The 24,319-nt window shown below is 36.8% G+C and overlaps 4 protein-coding genes across 4 annotated transcripts; 2 read left to right on the top strand and 2 right to left on the bottom strand.

The window, feature by feature from the left end:
- The first annotated feature begins 8,432 nt into the window (after positions 1 to 8,432).
- Positions 8,433 to 11,988, top strand: LOC103851953. The gene has a single exon (XM_033284936.1). It carries the CDS (start codon positions 8,478 to 8,480, stop codon positions 9,378 to 9,380), a length of 903 nt encoding a protein of 300 aa, XP_033140827.1. The 5' UTR covers positions 8,433 to 8,477; the 3' UTR covers positions 9,381 to 11,988.
- Positions 9,796 to 13,933, bottom strand: LOC103852250. Its single transcript, XM_033284932.1, has one exon. It carries the CDS (start codon positions 12,774 to 12,776, stop codon positions 11,778 to 11,780), a length of 999 nt encoding a protein of 332 aa, XP_033140823.1. The 5' UTR covers positions 12,777 to 13,933; the 3' UTR covers positions 9,796 to 11,777.
- A 2,058-nt stretch (positions 13,934 to 15,991) lies between these two features.
- On the top strand, positions 15,992 to 17,753 carry LOC103851950 (50S ribosomal protein L24, chloroplastic). The gene is made up of 4 exons (XM_009128831.3): positions 15,992 to 16,237; positions 16,863 to 16,901; positions 17,019 to 17,249; positions 17,381 to 17,753. Exons 1-4 carry the CDS (start codon positions 16,115 to 16,117, stop codon positions 17,591 to 17,593), a joined length of 606 nt encoding a protein of 201 aa, XP_009127079.1. The 5' UTR covers positions 15,992 to 16,114; the 3' UTR covers positions 17,594 to 17,753.
- A 1,380-nt stretch (positions 17,754 to 19,133) lies between these two features.
- LOC103851949 lies at positions 19,134 to 21,724 on the bottom strand. The gene is made up of 2 exons (XM_009128830.3): positions 20,413 to 21,724; positions 19,134 to 19,975 (listed from the first exon to the last, which is right to left on the bottom strand). The coding sequence occupies exons 1-2, from the start codon at positions 21,182 to 21,184 to the stop codon at positions 19,326 to 19,328; spliced, it is 1,422 nt and encodes a 473-aa protein (XP_009127078.2). The 5' UTR covers positions 21,185 to 21,724; the 3' UTR covers positions 19,134 to 19,325.
- Between the last annotated feature and the right edge of the window lie 2,595 nt (positions 21,725 to 24,319).

The following is a 24,319-nucleotide window of genomic DNA, read 5'->3' as shown; positions in this document are numbered from 1 at the left end:
CCTAATCAAGGTTCACTGAAACACAAAAGCAAAGCAATATTTTATAAAACGGTACGGAACAACGGCGGCGTAGATAAGGGGTCCTCCACACTCTCAGTGTGTCTTTTCAGAGTTCCAGAATAGGAAAAAAATGAAAAGCATGCAGAATACTAAAATGAAAACAACAGTAGTACTAGTAGCTAGCTATACGTCTCTAGAGGTTTTTTTTGTTTTAGGGTTTTAGAGCCTCTAGAGTTTAAGAACAAGAGAAAAGAACTTTTTACTCACTCGTCGTCTTCTCCACGGTTGCTACTTCCTTCACCACCGTCGTCATCGAGGTCTCAACTTCCTCCGTGTCCTCAGTCGAGATCGCAACCTTCTTTTTCGTCACCGTCGTTGAGGTCTCAAGACTCTCAACTTCCTCCGTGTCCTCCGTCGAGATCGCAACTGTGTTAGTCACCGTCCATATGTCAACTTCTTTTGTTGTCACGGCCACCGTCGACGTCGCCTTCCCGGTCAGCTTCGACATCATCACCGTCTTCCTCCACTCCTTCTCCTTCCTCATCTCTTTCACCCTCCTCTTCTCTTCTTTATCCCTGGCTTTTCGCGCTCGAAATACAGCTTCGATTTCTTTGTCCTTTGCGATCTTCTCTTCCCTCTGGCGTTTCTTCTCAGCGTCTTCAGCTTCTGCGATTTGTTGGAGAATCTTGTTTGCTTTGGAGGTGAAAGCTTCGACTCCATGGCCAGAACCACCGGAGAACAAAGAACGTCCTCGGTTTGCAAAGGAGGCAACAACTTTCCACATGATCGATGAGAGAAATGGAGAGAGCAAAAGGGTTTGTTGTTAAGTGAGAGAAAGAGAAAGATCAGAAAATATATGATCGTCAGAGTGAGGGCTATGATGTCTCCTTTTATAGACTTAATCATTTCATGTGCTATTTATTAAAACCTTTATTCAATAAAGACAAATGTAAAATGAATGTGTGTATACTATATACCACTCTACCAAAACGAACCCATTCAAAACAATAATCGTGTGTCCCTATGGCTTTATTTTCACAAATTGGCAACTATATTACTATTATCAAAATACATGTACCTTTTACCGTTAAATACTGAATATAATTACAGCATTTGTCCTACTTACATACTGTATACAATACATTGTCCGCGTTATATCAAATGAATCATAACGTCCGGTTTAACAATCACCAACATTGGAGATTCAACAAAATTTCATTATTACGTGGACATGTGACGTATTCATGTTATAGGTTGTTGTAACCGGTTTTAGTTAAGGGAAGTTTAGTAATAATTAATGCCGCAAATCACATGTGTTCATTTAGCCAGATGAGTCAAGTTTCTTTTACTTGGATTACTCCCATATTATTACTTTTACTTATTTGAAAGAATTAATTTTTAAAAGTTATAAAGTTTTGAGCTGATTTTTTTGACAAAAAAAAAAAGAAGTTTTAAGCTGATTTCTACTTTAAATTATACGTCCAACAGGGCAACATTAATCAGATTCCTGGTGCGCAATTTGCATACCAAAACAAACAGAAAGCATAAAGAAGGTTAATAAATATTTTCGTGATTTAGAAATTAGAAGAGAACGCCTTCTTGTAAAAACGACGTAGCATGGCAACTGAATCCATTTCGAGTCACGTCACAAATATGTTGGCTAAAGACTACCGAAGTTGACAAGGATATAAATCTGAACACAATGTTCCTTCATTTCTTAAATATATAAAGTGTAATAAATTTTCATTTATTTGGTCATGGAAAGTTAGTGTATCTTATTTCCGTTTTTCTCTCGCACAATAAAATAAAAAAAGATTTTGCAAATATTTAAAATATAACTCAAAACGTGGTTGGCAAGGCATCTTCTCTGTATTAATAATGGAGGAAGAGACTAGGGATTCTTAATTAAATATCAAAAGGCTTTCTTTCTTTTTTATTTCTATTTCTATTAATGTCTCTGCTTCTCAGACGGCTAGGGAAGCTCTTCCATGGGCAACCTGCAGCGGCGGTGGTGAAAAGATCATCACTTCTTATTAGCTATAATAGCTACTCATCTTCTTCATTGCTTCAGACCCCTCCTTGCTTCGTCCTCACAGTTTCTCCTTGTGGAGAGGATCTCGGAAAACTTGTGATTGTGAATGCTAATGAGTTTTGCATCACTGACTTGGAAAAGAAGGTACCTCTGGATCTGGTGGATACAGATCATCTGGTCGGTGAAAGAGTGAAGAACAGAGATGAAAATATAACTTTTATTATTTCTCAATTCTTGCCGTTCTACATTGTTCATCAACATGCTTAAATAGACACATAAACTTAAGTGAAAACCCTAGCTTCTGTAACACTTGTCATCATCCTTCTTCTCCAAGTGATCCAAGGGCTGAGAATGAGTTATATAGCTCAGGACCACACGGTTCCGTACATGATGTCACAATCTCCTTTCCTCTTCTCTTCTCTTCTCTTCTTATGCTAATGTCTTTGTCGTTGCTCAATATAACCGTTGGAGAGGATTGATGACTTGGCACAGTCATAATCGGAATGGGCTTGGGCTTGAAGATTGCTTCATTCAGAGTCTTGGGCCTGTCCGTACTGAGGTTGCTAATACCCCCTCTCAAACGAGGCGTGGGAGGCACGTCAACGCCAAGTTTGAATCGTAGTCGACAGAATGAAGCAGTGGGGAGTGATTTGGTGAAGATATCAGCAAGTTGTAGCTGAGCCGGAATATGTTTGACGACCAAAGATCCGAGAGCCACTCTCTCTCGAACATAATGATAATCAGTTTCAAAATGTTTAGTCCTTTTGTGAAAGGCGGGATTTGCCGTGAGATAGATCGATGAAAGGTTATCTCCAAACAATTGGGGTGTAACCGGAAGTGAAATACCCAACTCCCTGAGTAGAATGCTCAGCCAAGCCACTTCCGATGCTGTTTCAGACAAAGATCTATACTCTGCCTCCGTAGAGCTTTTGGACACTGTGGGTTGCTTCTTGGAAGACCAGGAAATGAGGTTTTGGCCCAGAAACGTGCAAAACCCTCCAGTGGATCGTCTTGTTGCTCGACAGCCAGCCCAATCACTGTCGCTGTAGGCTCTAAGAGTGCAGTCAGAGTCTTGGACAAACGAAATCCCCATCGAGATCGTACCTTTAACATAGCGCAAAATTCTCTTTAGATTGTTGAAGTCAGCAACAGACGGAGCCTGCATCTTTTGACACACATAGTTAACCGCAAATTGTATATCAGGCCTAGTGAGTGTTAGATACTGAAGTTTTCCTGCCAGCTTCCTGAAGAATTGTGGGTTGTAGAAGATCTTGTCCTGATCTGGAGCATTGTTGAGTTGAAGCGGCAGAGGAGTGTTGCTTGGAGAGCAGTTTTCCATTCCAGCAACTCCTAACAGATCTACTGCATACTGCTCTTGAGACAGAAACAATCCCTTATCATGGAATGTTGCTTGAATTCCGAGAAAGTAGTGTAGCTTCCCCAGATCCTTCATTCGGAATTTTGAGTTTAATTCCTCAAGGAGCTTGGTTAAAGTTGCAGAGCTGTTACCGGTAATCGCCATATCATCTACATAGAGTAATAACATGATGATGTTACCATCTTTGTTGTATATGAAGAGAGATGGATCCTTGATGCTGCAGATAAACCCAAATTCAATCAAGAAGTCACTAAACTTGTTGAACCAGGCTCTGGGAGATTGTTTCAAACCGTAGAGAGATTTGTGAAGATGGCAAACGTAATCAGGCTTCGTCTTATCAACAAAACCCGCAGGCTGTTTCATATACACTGTTTCCAGAAGATCACCGTGCAGGAAGGCGTTCTTAACATCCATTTGCTTCACTTCCCAATTCATGATTGTCGCGAGATGAAGAACTGTTCTGACTGTGGCTGTCCTGACTACTGGACTGTATGTCTCGAGATAGTCTATTCCCTCTTCTTGTTTGTTACCGTGAGCTACCAGTCGAGCTCTGTGACTTTTGACTGTTCCGTCTGCGTTGAGCTTGTATCTGTATATCCATTGGTTTCCCAAAACATGCATCCCTGGAGTTTTAGGAACTAGAGACCATGTCTTTGTGATGGTGCAATTCTCAATCTCTTCTCCCATTGCGTTGTTCCAGTTCGGGTCTTGAAGAGCAGCTGTCACAGTTGTAGGAAGTGGATCAGTTGATCTATAAGCTAGCAAAGCGTATTTAGGATTGGGCTTCCTTATTCCATCTTTGGACCGTGTCACCATTGAATGTTGTGAAGTCGAGATTGGAGCAGTGTGTCTTTGATTGTTACTGTTCTCCGATGATCTTGTCACAGCCTGACTAGTTGAAGTCTCATTTGTTCCTGTGATCTGCGACGACACCACGTTTCTTGATAGAGGTGGAAAGTCATCTTGAGAAAACAGAGGCGGTTGTGATGACACCTGAGACTTAGCTATCTGAACCGTTGAAGTCAGCACTGGTGACGAAACGCTTGACCGTTTCTCAACTTGAGCTGAACTATCCTTTATAAAACTTCTTTGCCAAGCTGCCAGAGAAGGTGTAGTTGCTTGAGAGTGAAGATTTTGATACACTGATCCAAAGGGGAAGCTCTCTTCATCAAACAGGACGTGTCTTGAGATGTATACCCGTCCTGTTGGTGGATAAAGACATCGATAGCCTTTGTACTTATCATTATATCCGAGAAATACACAGTGAAGAGATCGTGGATCAAACTTCGTAGCAGCGTATTCTCGCAACATAGGATAACAGGAGCATCCAAAAGTCCTCAATGCAGAGTAGTCTGGAGCTTTTCCGTGTAGCAACTCAAACGGACTTCTCTTGTCTTGCAGAGCTGATGATGGCAACAGATTGCTTAAGAAGTTAGCCGTGTAGAATGCTTCGACCCAGTATCTTTGAGGCGCTCTGCTCTGAAAGATCATTGCCAATCCCAGTTCTGTTATGTGGCGGTGCTTTCGTTCAGCCATACCGTTCTGCTGCGGAGTATGCGGACATGAGATGAACTGTTGAATTCCATTCTCCTTCAAGTGAGCCAGAAATTTGTTGCTGATGAACTCTCCGCCTCCATCACACTGAAACACTCCTATTTTGGTTGACAACTGATTCTCAACAAGCTTCTGAAAGGAGACAAATACGTTGAAGAAATCTGACTTGGTCTTTAGAGGAAACAGCCAGCAGTAACGAGAGTAGTTGTCAATAAAGATAACATAAAATCTGAATCCTTGATTAGATGTTACAGGAGATGGACCCCAGAGATCACAATGGACTCTCTCTAAAGGTCTGGACGCAACAAAAGAAGACGCAACAAACGGTAACCTACAACTCTTCCCTAGCTGACATGGTTCACACATCCTCAAGGTACTTTTATTGACCAAAATAGATTTGTTATGACTCAGGAACTTGAGAGTTTGCTCTTGTGGATGTCCCAACCTCCTATGCCACACTTCATCGCTCGCAGCAACTTGTCTGGTAGAGTAGAAGACTTGAGGCTTCGGAGACTTGAGACTGTATAGACCCTCACGGGTGCTTCCTTGTTTCAACAGATTTTGCGTTTGCTTGTCCTTAACATACACGCGGTTAGAATCAAATTCAAACGAGCATGGATAGTCATTGGTAAGCTTAGAGACAGATAACAAAGACTTGGTGATCCCTGGACAGACCAGTACATCTCTAAGAGGTAGGGAAAGTCATCTTGAGAAAACAGAGGCGGTTGTGATGACACCTGAGACTTAGCTATCTGAACCGTTGAAGTCAGCACTGGTGACGAAACGCTTGACCGTTTCTCAACTTGAGCTGAACTATCCTTTATAAAACTTCTTTGCCAAGCTGCCAGAGAAGGTGTAGTTGCTTGAGAGTGAAGATTTTGATACACTGATCCAAAGGGGAAGCTCTCTTCATCAAACAGGACGTGTCTTGAGATGTATACCCGTCCTGTTGGTGGATAAAGACATCGATAGCCTTTGTACTTATCATTATATCCGAGAAATACACAGTGAAGAGATCGTGGATCAAACTTCGTAGCAGCGTATTCTCGCAACATAGGATAACAGGAGCATCCAAAAGTCCTCAATGCAGAGTAGTCTGGAGCTTTTCCGTGTAGCAACTCAAACGGACTTCTCTTGTCTTGCAGAGCTGATGATGGCAACAGATTGCTTAAGAAGTTAGCCGTGTAGAATGCTTCGACCCAGTATCTTTGAGGCGCTCTGCTCTGAAAGATCATTGCCAATCCCAGTTCTGTTATGTGGCGGTGCTTTCGTTCAGCCATACCGTTCTGCTGCGGAGTATGCGGACATGAGATGAACTGTTGAATTCCATTCTCCTTCAAGTGAGCCAGAAATTTGTTGCTGATGAACTCTCCGCCTCCATCACACTGAAACACTCCTATTTTGGTTGACAACTGATTCTCAACAAGCTTCTGAAAGGAGACAAATACGTTGAAGAAATCTGACTTGGTCTTTAGAGGAAACAGCCAGCAGTAACGAGAGTAGTTGTCAATAAAGATAACATAAAATCTGAATCCTTGATTAGATGTTACAGGAGATGGACCCCAGAGATCACAATGGACTCTCTCTAAAGGTCTGGACGCAACAAAAGAAGACGCAACAAACGGTAACCTACAACTCTTCCCTAGCTGACATGGTTCACACATCCTCAAGGTACTTTTATTGACCAAAATAGATTTGTTATGACTCAGGAACTTGAGAGTTTGCTCTTGTGGATGTCCCAACCTCCTATGCCACACTTCATCGCTCGCAGCAACTTGTCTGGTAGAGTAGAAGACTTGAGGCTTCGGAGACTTGAGACTGTATAGACCCTCACGGGTGCTTCCTTGTTTCAACAGATTTTGCGTTTGCTTGTCCTTAACATACACGCGGTTAGAATCAAATTCAAACGAGCATGGATAGTCATTGGTAAGCTTAGAGACAGATAACAAAGACTTGGTGATCCCTGGACAGACCAGTACATCTCTAAGAGGTAGGGAAGTACCTGAGGTTGACGCTATGTCTGCTGATCCAACATGGGTAATAGGCAAGAAGTTTCCATCTCCAATGAGAACCGCATCGTTGCCTCTGTATGGTTGAGTGTAGGCAAGGTGATTCGGTGAGTTTGTTATGTGAGAAGTAGCTCCAGAGTCAGCAAACCACTCAGCCCCACCATGATCAGATACGTCTGTAATGCGCATTGCAGCTAGAGCCGTAGGCTTGTCTTCTTCCTGATAGGTGTTGTTGAACCTGTGCCAGCATCTCAATGCACTGTGACCATATCTTCCACAGATCTGACATGATGGTCTCTCATCAGACGATACAGAGGACACGGAAGAGCCTGATTGAGAGCCGGAAGATGACAGTTGTTGATGAAATCCTCTTCCTCTTGTTGAGAAAGATCCTCTACCTCTGTTTGCTCCAAAACGCCTGTTTGACTGTCCTCTTCCTCTGGAGTTGTAGTAACCAGTCTGATAGTTGGATCTCTCAACGTTAAAGGCAAGGTGAGGAGATGCTTCTGTTGGTGCGTTGTATCGTTGAATGCGAGAGTCATAGCTGTGAAGCCTTGGAATCAGGTCTTCTAGTGTAGGGTTTGACATCATATCAACAGATCCTTCCACACTTGTTATCAAAGGCTCATAATCTTTTCCTAAGCCTTGGAGAGCAGCAAAGATTTTCATCTTTTCGGGTACCGGACTCCCAATCGAAGTGAGCTGGTCACATATGAGCTTAAGGTCAGTAAGATAGTCGGTCATAGACCGATCCTGCTTTGTTACTGTCTGCAGCTTGCGTTGAAGTTCAAACAAACGAGAAGATGTTGGACGGTTGTAGTGTCTTCCCAGCGTAAGCCAGATCTCCTGAGAAGTGTTGCAAGACACGACTAGACTTTGTATATCTTCCGAGAAAGAACCCAACAGCCATGACTTTATAACCTGATCTGTCTGAAACCACGTGTGGTAATCAGGGTTTGTGACTGGAGTAGTTGTGCCGTTGATGCCTGGAACGGGGAGGGTCGCCGCTGGTCTTGGTGTTTCGCCGGTGACAAACCCTAGGAGTCTCTGACCGTTGAGAAAGGCTTCAAACTGATTCTTCCATAACAAGTAGTTTCTTTCAGTGAGTTTTACAGTAACTGAGTTCACTATTTTCAGTGATGGAGGAGAGTAAAGTTCAAGAGCTTCCATGGCTCTGATACCATGAAAGAGTGAAGAACAGAGATGAAAATATAACTTTTATTATTTCTCAATTCTTGCCGTTCTACATTGTTCATCAACATGCTTAAATAGACACATAAACTTAAGTGAAAACCCTAGCTTCTGTAACACTTGTCATCATCCTTCTTCTCCAAGTGATCCAAGGGCTGAGAATGAGTTATATAGCTCAGGACCACACGGTTCCGTACATGATGTCACAATCTCCTTTCCTCTTCTCTTCTCTTCTCTTCTTATGCTAATGTCTTTGTCGTTGCTCAATATAACCGTTGGAGAGGATTGATGACTTGGCACAGTCATAATCGGAATGGGCTTGGGCTTGAAGATTGCTTCATTCAGAGTCTTGGGCCTGTCCGTACTGAGGTTGCTAATAGTCGGGGCATCTAATGGGTGGGTAGCTACTTTGAAGGACGGCGGCATAGTGCGTCTCCAAGATGATCTAAACCCTTTTGCATCTGATACAAACCCTAAACGCATTCCCCTGCCTCCTCTTGTCACTCTTCCTCGCTGCCAAACCCAAATGGTCACCAACATGGCCATGTCCTCGTCTTCTCCCGAGGACGAGGACTGTGTTGTCTCTCTTAAGTTCTTTGGACCTCAGCTGAGCTTTTGCAGACCAGGAGGTAAACCCGAGTGGACCAACATCAGAATCGCAAACCCCTGCTTCTACTCATCCCCTGTCGTGTTTTCCAAGAAACACGGCATGTTTCGCATTCTCGCGTCTGGTGGATACCTTATTGGATCGTGGGATGCCTGCACAGACAAGAAGAACAAACCCAAGTTCCAGAGGTTGCGGTTTCGAAACGTTCCCAAGCTGAGCAAGACCAAACGTGAGCTTTTGAGTTCGTGTTGCACGAGCGAGCACTTGGTGGAGTCAGGAACCACCGGTGAAACTTTCTTGGTTAAGCTGTACAGGAGGCCAAGGGCTAGCGGTTCAGAGAAAATGCAAACCAAAGCCTTGATGGTGTTCAAGATTGACGATGAAGGTAACGCAGTTTACACTCAAGACATTGGAGATCTCTGCATTTTCATCTCAAAGTCTGAACCTTTCTGTGTTCCTGCTAGCTCATTCCCTGGCATGCCCTCTAACCGGGTCGCCTTCTTGGATTTTGACGAGAACGTCTATATTAGTGTGCCCTATTCCAACATCATTGGTGGCAATTGTCCTTACCTAGCCCCTTACCATATTCCACCTCAAAATATTGTCTAATACTACGTTAGGGTTGAGTAATCATGATCAGTAATCATGCTACCTCAACATATATTGCTGTGTTTTGTTACCACATTTCATGCTGCATGTGTTCCTTAACTATAAAAGACTAGTTAATGTTGGTGTTTACTCTTTTGACTTGTTAAGAATTTTATTCAACTTCTTATCCTCCTTCTTTATTTTTCATATGTTCATGAGACTTGCATGATGTAAGATCACTGAAATTGTTTAGTATGATTGCTATTCCAAAGTTGCACAAAAAAAATAAAAAAAATTGCTATTCCAACAAGCTCCAATAATTGTTTAATGTGAGGATCAGAAGGAACAATGAAAAGTGAACACAAAAATGAATGGAAGAGAAAGAGATATATAGAGAGAATAAATAAAGAATGAGTTCTCTTCACCAACTGTTATATTATGTTGATTTTTTTGCAAAAGGAGATCATCAATTTGTAGCCTGCATATAACGATTACTTAAGGACTAAAACGTTTGTACTCCAAAAGTGCATGACCACTTACCTAATTTCAGAGACATGATAACCATTTACCTAAATATGATTATTGTTTATATTCACCCAATCAACTCAAAAATTAATTTAAATTGGTTTTATTTGATTGGCTTAATAATATTTATATTTATATAAGACTTGTTGCTAACAACTCTATTCTTCATTGGCAGACAGAGTATAGAAACTGTGTTTACTAAATTATTTTTAATATATATTTAACAATTCCATTTATCTCTTGGATATAGATGCTTTACTATGCATCATTGTTGTACTGTTGTACATTTGACATCAATGACATGTTGTACACAATGAGATGGAGTAGTGAAAACATATATGATCAGCTTAATATAGTCACTGTTTTACTCCAAAGAGAACACACATAACAATCTCAGAGAGAACATTACAAAGCTAGTTGTCAACAACATCTTGTGGTGGAAAATAATAAGGGGAATAAAATGTACCACTTGTAGTAGCGATGGAGATGTCACCTACATCATAACCTACGATTTCATCAACATCGAGGATGTGAATGTAGTTACGACCACAAAGGGCTCCCTCTTGCTGAACAAACCACAGGAAGCGATGAGGTGGTCTTCACATCCAAGAATACGAAACACCTTGTCTTTCTTGGAAAACATGACACGGGAGGAGTGGAAGCAAGGGTTTTCGAGCTTGATGCTGGTCCACTCTGGTTTACTCTCATCTGGCCTGCAAAAGCTGAGCTGAGGACCCAAGAACTTGACAGCCACGACACAGTCCCCATCATCCTCTGGAGAAGATGACGACATTGACACGTTGGTGATGATTTTGGTTTGGCAGAGTCACAAGAGGAGGCAGCGGGATACGTTTGCGTTTTATCATCATTAATTCATTATGAATGTGAGGATACACCAAGTTCATAGGTACCCTCTTGTCCAGATCAGTTATGGCACGTTGATTAGCATAGCAAACTGTGAGTCTTGCTTGATCGTGTCCACAAAATCTAGCGGCGATGACAAAACCAGGAGGGCTTTGCCGCAAGGAAGTTGAGAAGCCGTTAGAGATAAGGAGAGAAACAGAGGAGGATCTTCTCACCCCAAGGTCTAGCGGCGACGACAAAACAAGGAGGGGTTTGCCGTATGGAGGTTGAGAAGTCGTTAGAGAGAAGAAGAGAAACAGAGGAGGATCTTCTCACCCCAACGCGGAGCCGACTGAGAAAGAGAGACATGAGAATTCTTTAAGCAAAAAGCTGAGAGAGATTGATGATGTTCCATCTTCTCTAATCTAAAATCTCTCCATTAATACACAGAAAGAGCCTTGTACCCCAAGGCAAGGTTTTGGTGGGATATTTACTATTTATTACTCTTTGCTTCATGATATTAATGAATTTACTGTAATTGAATATATTTGGTAATTTATTATTGGATGTTCTTAGCGGAAAGGGAGATATTTGTTTTTCTTTTCCTTTGGAAAACATTTTCCATTAATGTTTTAAATACAAAACTGGGAATTCGTCAACTTAGTGTCAGTGATGTTAATGTTAATTTTTGTTTTTATTTTTATTTGTCACAGCAGACAAACAATTCCCACAATAAAATTCAGACATGTTTTAATAGTGGAAAAACAAATTCAAAACTATACATTTTAGTACAAGATGTCCATTTTCAAAAATATTTTTTTTCTTAAAAAGAAAATATTATACTTTTGTTATTATATTTTATTTTCTAATCTTTTTTTTTTTAACTTTGAGAAATGGCAGATGTTTTCTTATTTTTTTTAATGAATAATATTTATTATTGATCAACTATGCGTAAGATTAACTTATGATTCTTTGTCTTAAGATTAAAAATATCTCCAAAGAGAATACATTAAACATCTCACAGAGAACATAAACAAGACAGTTTCAAAACTAGTTGCCGATATCTTGAGGTGGAATATGATAAGGGGAATAAAGTGGACCTTTTGCACTAGCCATGTCGAAGGGGGTGCCAGCCACATCCACATATCCGTTTTCATCATAATCATAGAGGTAAACGTTGTTAGTATACATGCCAGGAAAAGAAGTAGAAGGCACACAAAAAGGTTCAGACATTGAGATGAACATGACGAGATCTCCCATGTCTCGAGTCTGAACTGCGTTTCCTTCATCATCTAGCTTGTACACCCTTAAAAATTTTGTTTTCATTATGGCAACACCTTCATCGTTCTCGGCTAGCTGCTTGTACTGCTTAACCAAGAATGTCTCACCAGTGGGTCGTGACTCCACCAAGTGCTCGCTCTTGCTGCACGAATCCATAACATTATGTTCAGCGTTGGTCAGCTTGGGAATGTTAGTAAACCGAACGCTCTGAAGCTTAGGGTCATCGCTGGGATTGCAGGGGTCCCATGACCTGATGAGGTGGCCTCCAGATCCCGGAATACGAAACATGTTGTGTTTCTTGGAAAACATGACACGGGAGGAGTAGAAGCAAGGGTTCTCGAGCTTGATGCTGGTCCACTTTGGTTTACGACTCTTACCGGCTGGTTTGCAAAAGCTGAGCTGAGGTCCCAAGAACTTGACAGCCACGACACAGTCTTCATCGTCCTCTGGAGAAGATGAGGACATTGAAACGTTGGTGATGATTTTGGTTTGACAATGTGGCAGAGTCACAAGAGGAGGCAGAGGGATGCGTTTAGGATCTGTATACGATGCATACGGGTTTATATCATCTTGGAGACACAGGGTTCCATCTTCCTTCAAACTAGCTACCCACCCATGAGATGCCCCGATCGTTAGCGTTTTTCCATGATTAATACTGTTACACACCAACTCCAGACGTACCATTTTGTCCAGTTCAGTCCAGGCATGTGTATCTGCATAGGCAACTATGAGTCCTCCGAGATCGTCTCCACAAGGTCTAGCGCCCATGACGGAACAAGGAGGGGTTTGCCGCAGGGAAGTAGTTGAGAAGCCGTTAGAGATAAGAAGAGAAACAGAGGATGATCTTCTCACCAACGCAGGTTTCACAAGGCGGAGCCTCAAGAGCCGGCTAAGAAACAAGTCATGAATGTTCTTAGGAAAAAAAAAACTGAGACAGCTCTAAGAGAATTGATAATATTCCATCTTCTCCTCCTAAAACCTTTCCATTAGTACAGAGGGTAGCCTTGCCCACCACGGCAAGTTTTAGGTCGGATATTTACTATTTATTGCTTTTTCCTTTATGATATTAATGAATCAATACAATTAAAGTAAGACTTTTTTTTTAAAACTTCTCTTTGTACGCCAATCTTTTGACTGCCAAAATGTTTCGTTTCGTGTGGTGCATATTTTTCCGATTGTATTAGATTTCAGTATCAAGAATATTATACGTCATTTATTATATATTTTGTTACCTTTTCCGTATTTAGCAACATTTTTGTTGAAGGAAATCATATAAGAATATTTAAAGTCATCTATTATATAATGAAGGAAATAATATATGGCAGACAATATGGATTTCAAAAGAACATGAAAAAAAGTTAATGATTAATTTATCAAATTCAATTTAAAATTAAGTTAGTATAAATCTATATATATGTTATTGTGATGGGGGAAAAGGGAAATAAAACAAGACAAAGAAAAGAATTAAAATTTGGGGTTTTGCTTTTTGAGCTTATAGCTGGAAGAAACCCTCAACAAGGTCTAATGGAATATGTTGAACTGGTAAAAGAGGCACCAACATGATCCTCAACTCCACATTTGTTTCTTTGAAGAAAACATTACTAAGACAAGTTTTTGTTTTAGGCGGCTATGAATGCAGAGGAGAAGGTTGGGTGGGAAGAGATTGTGGATTCGAGATTAGATGGGAGGTTTGATATACAAGAAGTGAATGAAGTTGCGGCTTTTGCATATAAATGCATATCTCATGCCCCAAGGAAACGCCCCAACATGAGGGATGCTGTGCAGGTTTTGACACGTGTCATTAAGGTGAGACATGCCAGAAAACATCAGAAGAAGGCTCCCTTGCTTCCACCTACGGTGGCGTATAGTGTTGAGCGGACTGGAGATAGATCGGGACTATCGGAAAATCATAGGAGAGATAATTCCATGGACAGTACACTTGAAGACTAGTGATGCATTGTTGTTTGTTTAAACAAAAAGAAAAAAGATATTTTATAATTGTAATTTATTACCTTTGTAATTGGCTTTTTTTTTATATTTTTGGGAGGGTGGGTTTTAGGATGATTTATAGACGTATTGTTAGGAGGATGTTGATGGTAACTGAAAATAGTGAATGGAAAAATTATTTTATGTTAATTTTTAGGGGGTTTGTTGTAAAAGAAATTTAGCATTTAGATAATGGAGACCACTGTAAACAGTAACTGGTAAACTAATATAGAATTAATGTAGTTAAATAAAATAGAATAATAGGAGTGGAATACCGAATACATCAAAAATGGAATAGATTTATTCTATTTATTCATAAACAAATTGCTATAAAATCATTTTCTTTGTATTTTATTTATTTATTTTTATTTAATAAAGATTTTATTCTATTCACAATATAATAAAAGGTAAAAAAAAATATAGAGTAAATGGTTTAAAAATGTAGAATTAACGGATCAACCGTTCCATATCATTTCATTCCAAAAATTATAATCTAGTTGCAATTAGCACAACTATTTGAAATGTTTGGTTTTTAGATACATTTTAATCCAATTTTTTTGTTCTTCCAAAAAAAAACCATATATGTAATAGTGTCTTCCATTGGAAAAAATAAAACACTTGGGAACTAAAAATTCTGCAACTTATAAATATTGAACGAGGAAAAGAAAATAAAAACAAAATCTTAGTAATATGGAACCTAACTATATACTATATAGTGCTACCACGGGCTTGGAATGGTGTTAAGCACCCTAGGTTAGAAGTTTACTAAATTTAAATTTACCCGCTTGCAGGAGCGGATCTACAGTACCATGAACGGGGGCACGTGCCCCCGACTAGTTTTCAAATATTATTTTGTAGCTCGGTGACTATTTATTTTGTTGGAACGATTGGTAAAGATGTCCGGTTACTTCAGCATTTACATGGTTCGAGCCCAACACCTTTATTTTTCCTGGTTTATCTCTTGCTGTATAGTTAATGTCTTCTCCACTTTTACAATTTCCGTAAAGCTATTATATATTAGTGAGATTATCCTACCTTTTGTTTTATTGTTAATATTATTATTTTTTCTTGTTAGCATATCTTTTCTTTTCTTTATTTGTCTTTTTTATCATTCTTTCTATTATAGTTTATATTTTATCTTAAAATTTGCATTTTTAAGTCCATTCTTTTACTAGTTAGCAATTGCTAATAAAGAAATAAAACTAATTAATCCACTCATTTTATTTAATATTTTAGAGTTTAGACCTTATGATATAATGACTACAAACAAGTTGTGTGTGATATCGATATACTGTTGTATATGTGTAAACTTGAAGACTATTTTTTATAAATATTCAAGTTAATTTTAACTGCGACAATATGTTATTGTGATTATACATTTGTAAAAAAAAATCTTATATAGTCTGTTCTGAGTTGAACAAAATTAAATTTGCTAATAGTCTATATTAAATTTTTAATGATTACTCATTTACGACATTTTTAAATAGATAGTTATTTATTTTATATTAATTATTTATATTATTTAATATATATATATTTATTATGTGCTCCCGTCAAATAATTAGTCTGGATCCGCCACTGTCCGCTTGTGTGGTCAAAGTGATATGGATATTTAATTCTCATTGCAAATAACCGGATCTATTTAGTACCGGTGGACAGATTCCATGATATTAGTCAGTTAGGTTTCGGTCCGCCGAATTATCAAAAAAAAGTTAAAAAAATACAGAACTTCTATAAAATAGATGATGTTATTCTTAAAATAGTTTAAAAAATATAATTTAAAAATCATCCAATCAATTATAGAAATGACTATAACATTTAATTGATTACACAGTTTTCAATAAAGTTAAAAATAACATAAAAAATCAAAACATCATCTATTTCGAAACAACAAAAAATTTCTAAAACATCATAAACGGAGGGAGTATATGTTTGGGGTATTACACCAAAGCAGACAATATTTAAGCCCAAACCTTTAGCCAAAAACCCACCAGTGAAGTTAATCATGGTACTAAAACGGTGTCGTTTAACAGTAAAGAGATAATTGTTATCCTCGTCTTATCGCCTTGAGACGAACAGAGACATGAAGTGTTAGCAAGCGGGAGTTACTCTGAAATAAAATGGCGACCATGATGACTTCTCTTCAGAGCTCGTTTACATCTCTTTCGATATCCTCCAAGTCCAACTCCTCCTTCCTCGGCCAGCGTCTCCTTTCCCCGCTTTCCCTCTCCGCCGCTTCTCCGGTAACTCCCGTTTTCGAATTTCTCGTTCTAATCAAAGACATTGCCACGTTTAGCTCGAACATTTAGCCCTGTAACGGGTTTGATATCTTTCATTGGACCTGTTGATTAGTTTCATTTATTAAGCTTTTGGTATGGTGAATTTTGGTGCCAATTCTAAATTTTTTCTCTAAAAGGAGTAAAGATTGAAACTTTGTTGTGTGTTTCTGCGCTATGAGTTATGTTTAGTGGAGAATGGATTGGAGAATGTGAATTGTCTCTTTGTCTTTTTCTGTGTTAGTACTGAACTGAGATGAAGTTATGAACACTTTAAATTCTATAACTTTGATTTTTTTCTCAAAAGACAACTGTTTATCTCTACTTGGCTTGGCGATGCATCTAAAACTTTTAAGTTAGGATCTCTTATTTTTGTGTGCTCGTTTGATTGATTGGTTGGTGAACCTTTTGGAATCTAAAGAATGCATTTAGCACCTGGTGATGTACATTTTGGTTGATTATGGTTTTGTTGCTCGAACGAACTTATACTGAGTCAGAAGAATGGTTTAGCGTTTTTTTAGGCAAAGTGTTTGCAGTTGGAGTGGGGTTTGGTTCCTTAATTACTCTGCTTTTCTTTTGTAACTCATTGCAGGTCAAGCCCGCCCAGAACCCATGTCTTGTTTACGCAAAGGTTAGTAACCAAGATCCTTTACCTCATTCTTTTGGTAATGTTGTTGAGTTTCATCTCTTGATTGATTCCTAAGGGCATTAACAGGATTATGATGTGTGTTTTTTTTCTTTCTTTCAGCTTAAGCGTTGGGAACGGAAGAAATGCAAACCAAACAGTCTTCCAATTCTGCACAAAATGCATGTCAAGTTTGGTGATACGGTCAAAGTTATATCTGGACGAGACAAGGGCAAGATTGGAGAAGTCACTAAGATCTTTACCCACAACAGCACCATTGTCATCAAAGATGTCAACCTCAAGACCAAACACATGAAGAGCCGTGAAGAGGGAGAGCCTGGCCAAATTCTCAAGGTCAGACACCACTCACATGACTCTCTTAAAAATAATTTGCAAAACAGAAACCACATCGTGTAGCTCCCTTCACTTTGCCTTTGGCAGTGATGATGATTGAGGATTGTGCTAAAATGCATTATGTTTTCCAGATTGAAGCACCGATTCACAGCTCAAATGTGATGCTGTATTCGAAAGAAAAGGAGGTGGTTAGCCGGGTGGGTCACAAGGTCCTCGAAGATGGACAGAAGGTGAGATATCTGATCAAAACTGGGGAACTTATCGACACCATTGAGAAATGGAAGCAACTTAAGGAGGCTAAGGATAAAGAAACAACTCAAGTTGCAGCTGGCTCAGCATCTTAGCATCTCCCTTATTTCTTCTTCATTGCACTTTTGATTTGTAGACTAATGGACCTATGTATTTGATGATGGATATATTGAAAATCCATTTTAAGTTAAAAGTGTAGAAATCGTACCAGATAAACACTTTCTCCACTTACAAAGCTACGAAATATGTTTCTAACAATCAACTTTTTACAGGGAACAAAGAATCTACAAACGCTTTCATATGTGGCTAAACCATGGTCTTTAAGCCTTAATCAGCTCGCTTTTAGCTTCTGTATATTTCGCATATTTAGGGGATTACTAATGCGTTCTCGTCATTATATAAAAGATCCGAAAATGACGACATAGATTGTTGTCGAGTGGAGATAATTAATTACAAGGTTTGTATAGAATACAATTTTCTGAGACGGCATGTGGTATGATCCCACCGTTACTTCGGCGGTTGATATAGATACACTGTCCATTTCAGGCCTCGTCATTTCTCATTCGTTCTCAAATATACATTTATTATGTGTCAGTTCAAAAAAGAAAAATGAACATACATTGTATGTATACGTAATCAAATATCGAAATAGCCACATTTTGAGATATCTATGATTCATTTTCACTAGACTATGCTCCCTCTTAAACAAAATTTGCTTTGTCCACAAACAACTTTAAGTACAAAATGTATTATCACAAATATTTTTGCAGAGCCCTGAAATAATATATCTAAAAAAAAAACAAAATGTATATTTGTTTTCAAAATTCGAAATTTCAAGATTTGAAACTTTTATTATTATTGGGCTCGCATATTCTGATTTTTCTTTTCTCGGCGGATATATATTGATGAGAGGGTGGCTTTTGCAGATAGAACTAATAAAAGCTCCAAATAAATGTTTGCATGGGATAGAATTTTGTCGACACCTTTGACGTAAGCTTTGTCTCGCTGACATTATGAAAACTATCGAGTAATTTAGTATGGACCATTTTATTCGTTTTAGCAAAATGTCTAATTATCATTAATGTTATTTTTGTTTTTATATGCCATGTTTTCTTATATAAATATTCATTTTGTATGTAATCTAGGACTATACGGGGATGGTTCCAAACAAAATTTTGAAGCTAAAGAAAACCAAATGTCTTTGGGTCGTCTGAGTACTATACATATATGATATGTTCTACTGTACATCATATATTATGTATTATTGATATGTATATAATAGAAGTTAAAAAAAATATGAAAACACTTTAAACAACATAAATCCATATTGAACAATTAACACGATTCAACCAAACAAGCAATGAAGCAAACGTTCATGTTCCAAATCTTTGAAAGGTTTACCGTCGACCAAAAAAAATTATCATGTTTGTTTAATTTGTTGATGAGTTTTTTCTTATTTATCGATTTTGTAAGAACTTTTTACTGAATGAAAACTTGGCATTTATAGTAGCACTTTTACCAACAGGCCACCCGTGAAACTAAAATTCTCACTCTGACACACTTTACAATCTATCTCTTACTACATCTTTTTACATTAGTATAATACGCCAAAATACAAATTTATCTAACATAATATGAACAAAATATTTTTGTCTCTCTAGGTAAGAATAATTAAGAACTCAGACATAAACTAGCCAAAAATTAAAAACTTAAATTCCAAATTCACCTTGAAAACAAATTCGGAACAAGATGGTAAAAACTAGAAATTATAAACAAATAACAAGAACATTTTGACCTTTCTGCCAAAACAAAAATGCTAAATATTTTTTAAGACTTGCAGATTACCACAAAGCAAGGAAGCAAAGCTCTAGGATTGAGCAAATAAAGCTCCTCCACATTTGTATACAACCCAACTTTTCCAGCCAAAGAATCAAACCCACTCATCATCAACCCATTCACCTCCTCCACATTCTCCACCGGCCTATGAACTCTCCCGGCTATAACCCTACACACAATCAACACCTTCCTCACCGTCACCGTCCTCTCCCCATCTCCCTCCTCCACCAAAATCGACTCAAACGCTCTCCCGCTCGTCGACGCCGTGAAAACCCCAACACCGTTATTCTTCTCCCGCTTCGCCGAGAACCCGTTCCGTATGATCCGGCAGACGCAGCACTTTTCCGCCGTGCAGAGGCTCGTCGACCCGTTTATCCCCAAACCGCAAGCCACGGTGGTGCCGTGGAACCTGAGGAGCTCGTTGCCGTCGGCGAGACATCTCGGGTGCTTCTTCTGGAGCTTGCTCGCTCTGATCTTCACCGTCTCTCTGTACTCCTCGAACCGAGCTAGTGTCTTCTGCATGTTGTGTACTTTTAGGACACGGTCTATTCTCCCGCATTGGTTCTCTGACTTTAACCAGCTCGTTCTACAGATTATCTCCACTATCTTCCTCGACGAGTCGCCTTCTACGAGCTCCGTCACTGTAATATTATGAGCAAAGTTTATAACTTTATAATCTAAATATGCGAAAATGTTCAACTTTATATTATACTCCCCCTCAGTTCATAAAAGATCCATATTCTAAAAAAAAAAATATTTCAAAAATATACATATTTTATATTTTCAATGTAATTTTTGTTAATTAATAATAAAAAATTGTAAAGTTTAAGAATATTAACTGTATTTCTTAAAATTTTATTGATTTAAGAATATAGAAAATATAAAATTATAAAAAAATATGTACTTATTGATAAATTTTAATATATTTTATTAAAAAATCTGAAAATTCTTAAACATGGATCTTTCATGAAGCAGGAGAGAGTATATTATAAAAATGCGACAAAATCTTCATAAAGGTGAAAACTTTATAATATATTCATTAATTATATAATCCCAATGGTTAAAGTTTCGAGTTTACCGGCGTGTTTAGAGAGATGATGAGCTTCTGCAGCTTCGAGTTTGCTGAACTGTTCACCACATTTATGGCAAGAAACAGAGTATTTGCCTCCGTTGACGGCGGAGTCTCTGTTCATCTCCAAAGAAACTCTCCTCTTTGTGTGAAACCCTTCTCCTGTTACCTCTCTCTCCGACGAAGCAAAGGATCCCTTTTTCGCCGCCGTCGACGAAGCATGGCTCCGGTGAGAAGCAGAGTGGTTCAGATGATGCATCGGCGTCCCCGGCCTCAGCATCCCCACAAAAGTCGTCGACCGTCCGTTTCCTCCGCCGCCACCGCCGGATTCCGTTGCTCCGGCGGGGGAAGCCATGTCTCCGACGCCGGTGATTTTGAGCTCGCAGGTGGAGTTGCTGAGGATGACTTCGTGAGTTATGGGGTTGAGGAACTCGTTGCTTCCGATGGAGCGAGGACTGCTTATCGGCGGTTTCTCGAAGTGGCGTTTGCTCCCGTGGATCACGTCTTTGAGATTCGCTATCGATCTCGAGCATCCGGATAAGCCGCCGCCGCATCCGGCGGAGGGTAGGGAGGAGTTGGCGGTGGAGATGCGCTTGGTGGAGATTGTGGTGAGGTGTTTTGTGGATTTGGGGACGTGGACGTCGGATGGTTCGGATTTGCAGTGGAGAGATTTCTTGAGAGAGAACCAAACAGTAGGGATGTTGTTCTTCTTGTTCTTGTTCTTGTCTTTCTGAAGCTTCTTCGTCTTCTTAGTTTGGCTTCTTGTGTTTGAATCGTCCATTGTGGTTGTAATCTCCCTTTCTCTCTCTCTCTCTCTCTCTATCTTGTTCTGAAATTTTTAGTTTTGTATTTTTTGGAAGTGATATTTTAATTTAATAGAATAAATAAGGAAGAAGATGCAAAATATGCAAGTAAATATGTTTTCTTCGTCTTTTATGAAGACACTACAGTTGTTTTTATTAAATGAGAATGTCTTTATTACTTAAGTCAATTAATTGAGAGTAATAAAAACTATAAAATGTAATAGGTAAGAATAAAATTTTGTATTTATTTTGTTAGTAGGCATGTACGTCCATATGAATCTAAAAGAGGTCTATAATGTCTCAACTCACCTATGTAAATATATAACACGAGAGAATGTTTCCTTCATTTACCATTTTACGAATCTATGAGTAAAAAAGACTTCTCTTCTCACTATATGTGGATAACGATCGTGAAATAGTATTTTACTAGGTAATAATGTGCAGATTATGATATTTTTAAAAATATTGTTAAATAAATATTTTTTAAAAGAATAATAAAGATATGTGAAATTTTACGATTTAATCAAGTTAAAATTGTAAAAGTATTTAAATTTTTATCAATTCAAAATGATATGAATATTAAAAATAAAATATTTATATGGTATATAATTACTTGAATGATATTATATAGATATATACTATTTTTTATTAAATGATATTAAAATATTCATATTTTTTTATGATCATTATATTTCTTAATAACAAAAATTCAAAGTATTTAATATACATTAAAATATAAATTTTATTATATGGATGATATGAATTTTTAATTTATTATAATAATATACAACTAAACAAAAAGATAGATGATATACAATTTTTTAATCAAATTTATTGTTCAGTATTATTGTTGACAGAAGAAAATGATTCAGTATTATTAATTATCATATTTGTAGTTGCATTAAATAATCATGTAATTTTTATTACGGAAAGAAAAAGAGTTAGTATTTCTGAACATTTAATTAATGGATTGTCTGCTATATTATATACAATGAAAGTTATGTAATATTTCTAATAATTAACATCATTTTTAATATAAATTGTGAAAAGAGTTGTAGTGTTAACACTTAAACAGTGTAGTCAATGTTACAGCATAAAAAAATGTTTTTCAATTATTATAGGAATACATTTCTTAAACATGACTAGTTTAGCTATTTCCTACTATATATATTATAACACCAAATGAGCATTTTAAGTTTCTTAAGTAATACTCTTTCCATTTCAAATTTGTTGTAGTCTATTTTTTTCATACAAATTAAAATAGTTAAATATTCAGTTTTACCATTATTTACTATCAAAATTATATAGTATTTTAATTAACTAAAGGCAAAAGAAAAAAATAATATAAAATTCTAAAATAATGCTTATTTTGTAACAAAATTTCTTTACTCTACAAAGGAGTATAACTTTGATTCGATGTATTTAAATTTCATGAACTCTCTCTGAAATTAAATGATTAAATATTTTATTTTGTATCTAAAACTTTGATGTTGTAAATTTTAACAAGTATATTTATTTTTAAATAAAATGTATATCCAAATATAAAATATAAGTTAAATTTTATTAGAAAAAGATAAAATATTAAACAAATTAAAATTTATATATGTGTAAAATACTTTTTACTTAACATAATATAATGAAAGAAAATTGCCAAAAATACCACATATTTAATAAAAAAATCATGTTTACTTTAATAATTTTTACCTTCATTTTTAAAGAGAAAAAAAACACTTACAACCCTAGGGTTAACTAATCTAAACTAAAGTTTAGAGTTGAGGGGTGGGGTATAATTTTTGGAATGCAAAGTTTAGAATTCTAATAAATATATAAATAAATACTTAGAAAATTTTTTAAAAATAATTTCAAAAATAATTTGTGAATTTCAAAAATTAAATTAAAAAAAAAATCGAATTTGAAAAAGTATAATTCAAAAACATAAAAATAAATTATTTTTTATTTATTTAAATGATTATTTATTATATATATTATAGACCAAGAATATAAGAGTATTTTGACTCTTAATGCAGAAGATATTTCTGAAAATGTCTATTTAGTGAAGATAAACATAAATAATAGTAAAACAATGTCTGTTTAGTGAAGATAAACATAAATAATAGTAAAACAATGTAGTAAACATGAAAAAATTTCCATAATGAATTAGTATTCATAATTTTGAATGGTAATTAAAGAACGAAGAGAAATATTAAATTTCTCACCTTTCCAAAGAAATTACATCATTTATACAAAATAAAAAAAATATTCTTTTTCATTTTTAAAGAGTATAATAGAATAAAATTGTTCATTTTACTATTTTATTATTTTTATTCATTTCTAGTGTTACTTTGATAGATACTAGTTAAACTAAATCTCTTTTACTCTAATCACTTGCAATAAATTTTGGTTGAAAAAAGATACATCCACTATCTTCCTACCTTACAGTTTGCAATAAAGAATCTTTAGTTTTTATTATACTTTCGAAACTAGGATAACACATACGCCTTGCGCTGGGTAAATTTATATGAAAATTATTTAAGAAATATCGTATGCAAAAATAAAATTTATATTCTTGATCGAATTAATATTTTTGGCCCTTAAACAATTTTTTAAAAACTTTTTTGTTAATTACATAGTCTGTTTACTGATGAGCTGATCCTTTTTTAAAAAAAAATAGGTCAAAAAATCACTTATCGCATAAAAACCTAACATTTAGGCCCAAGAATTACAATGAAACTATGTCAACTCGGTTTCATATCATGATTTAGCCATTTAAAAGTTAATTATGCTTATGAGAAATTTAGGTTCAGATGTCAATCCTATCTATCTTCAATATTTTTTTCATTTTTGTGTTTTTTTTCATTTTGGTTATTGTTTGAATATTGATTTTTGAGTTTATTCTCATTTCGTTATTTTGTTTTGGCCTGAGATTTAGAAAATGTTTAAGATTTAAAATTATTAAAGAGATACATACTTAGCTTAAGATCTGCACCTTGTGCACAATAAATATTTTATATTTATTACTTATTTTATGTTTTCTTCATATTATGAAATAATAAAATAATAATTATATATTAAATAACTAAGAAATCAGTTACTATTATTTAATAAATTGGCGC

Source organism: Brassica rapa, chromosome A02, assembly GCF_000309985.2.
Source record: "Brassica rapa cultivar Chiifu-401-42 chromosome A02, CAAS_Brap_v3.01, whole genome shotgun sequence".
In the NCBI taxonomy this organism is placed as follows: domain Eukaryota; kingdom Viridiplantae; phylum Streptophyta; class Magnoliopsida; order Brassicales; family Brassicaceae; genus Brassica; species Brassica rapa.
This window is presented reverse-complemented; position numbering and strand designations above follow the sequence as displayed.

What these genes read in the sequence shown, in the direction of transcription:
- LOC103851953 (XM_033284936.1), top strand. Translation starts at nt 8,478, where the DNA reads ATGGGCTTGGGCTTGAAGATTGCTTCATTCAGAGTCTTGGGCCTGTCC.
- LOC103852250 (XM_033284932.1), bottom strand. Translation starts at nt 12,776, where the DNA reads ATGGGCGCTAGACCTTGTGGAGACGATCTCGGAGGACTCATAGTTGCC.
- LOC103851950 (XM_009128831.3), top strand. Translation starts at nt 16,115, where the DNA reads ATGGCGACCATGATGACTTCTCTTCAGAGCTCGTTTACATCTCTTTCG. An exon ending in CATGTCTTGTTTACGCAAAG is followed by an intron (nt 16,902 to 17,018) that starts GTTAGTAACCAA and finishes TCTTTCTTTCAG; the next exon opens with CTTAAGCGTTGGGAACGGAA. An exon ending in AGCCTGGCCAAATTCTCAAG is followed by an intron (nt 17,250 to 17,380) that starts GTCAGACACCAC and finishes TATGTTTTCCAG; the next exon opens with ATTGAAGCACCGATTCACAG.
- LOC103851949 (XM_009128830.3), bottom strand. Translation starts at nt 21,184, where the DNA reads ATGGACGATTCAAACACAAGAAGCCAAACTAAGAAGACGAAGAAGCTT. An exon ending in TCATCTCTCTAAACACGCCG is followed by an intron (nt 19,976 to 20,412) that starts GTAAACTCGAAA and finishes ATAATATTACAG; the next exon opens with TGACGGAGCTCGTAGAAGGC.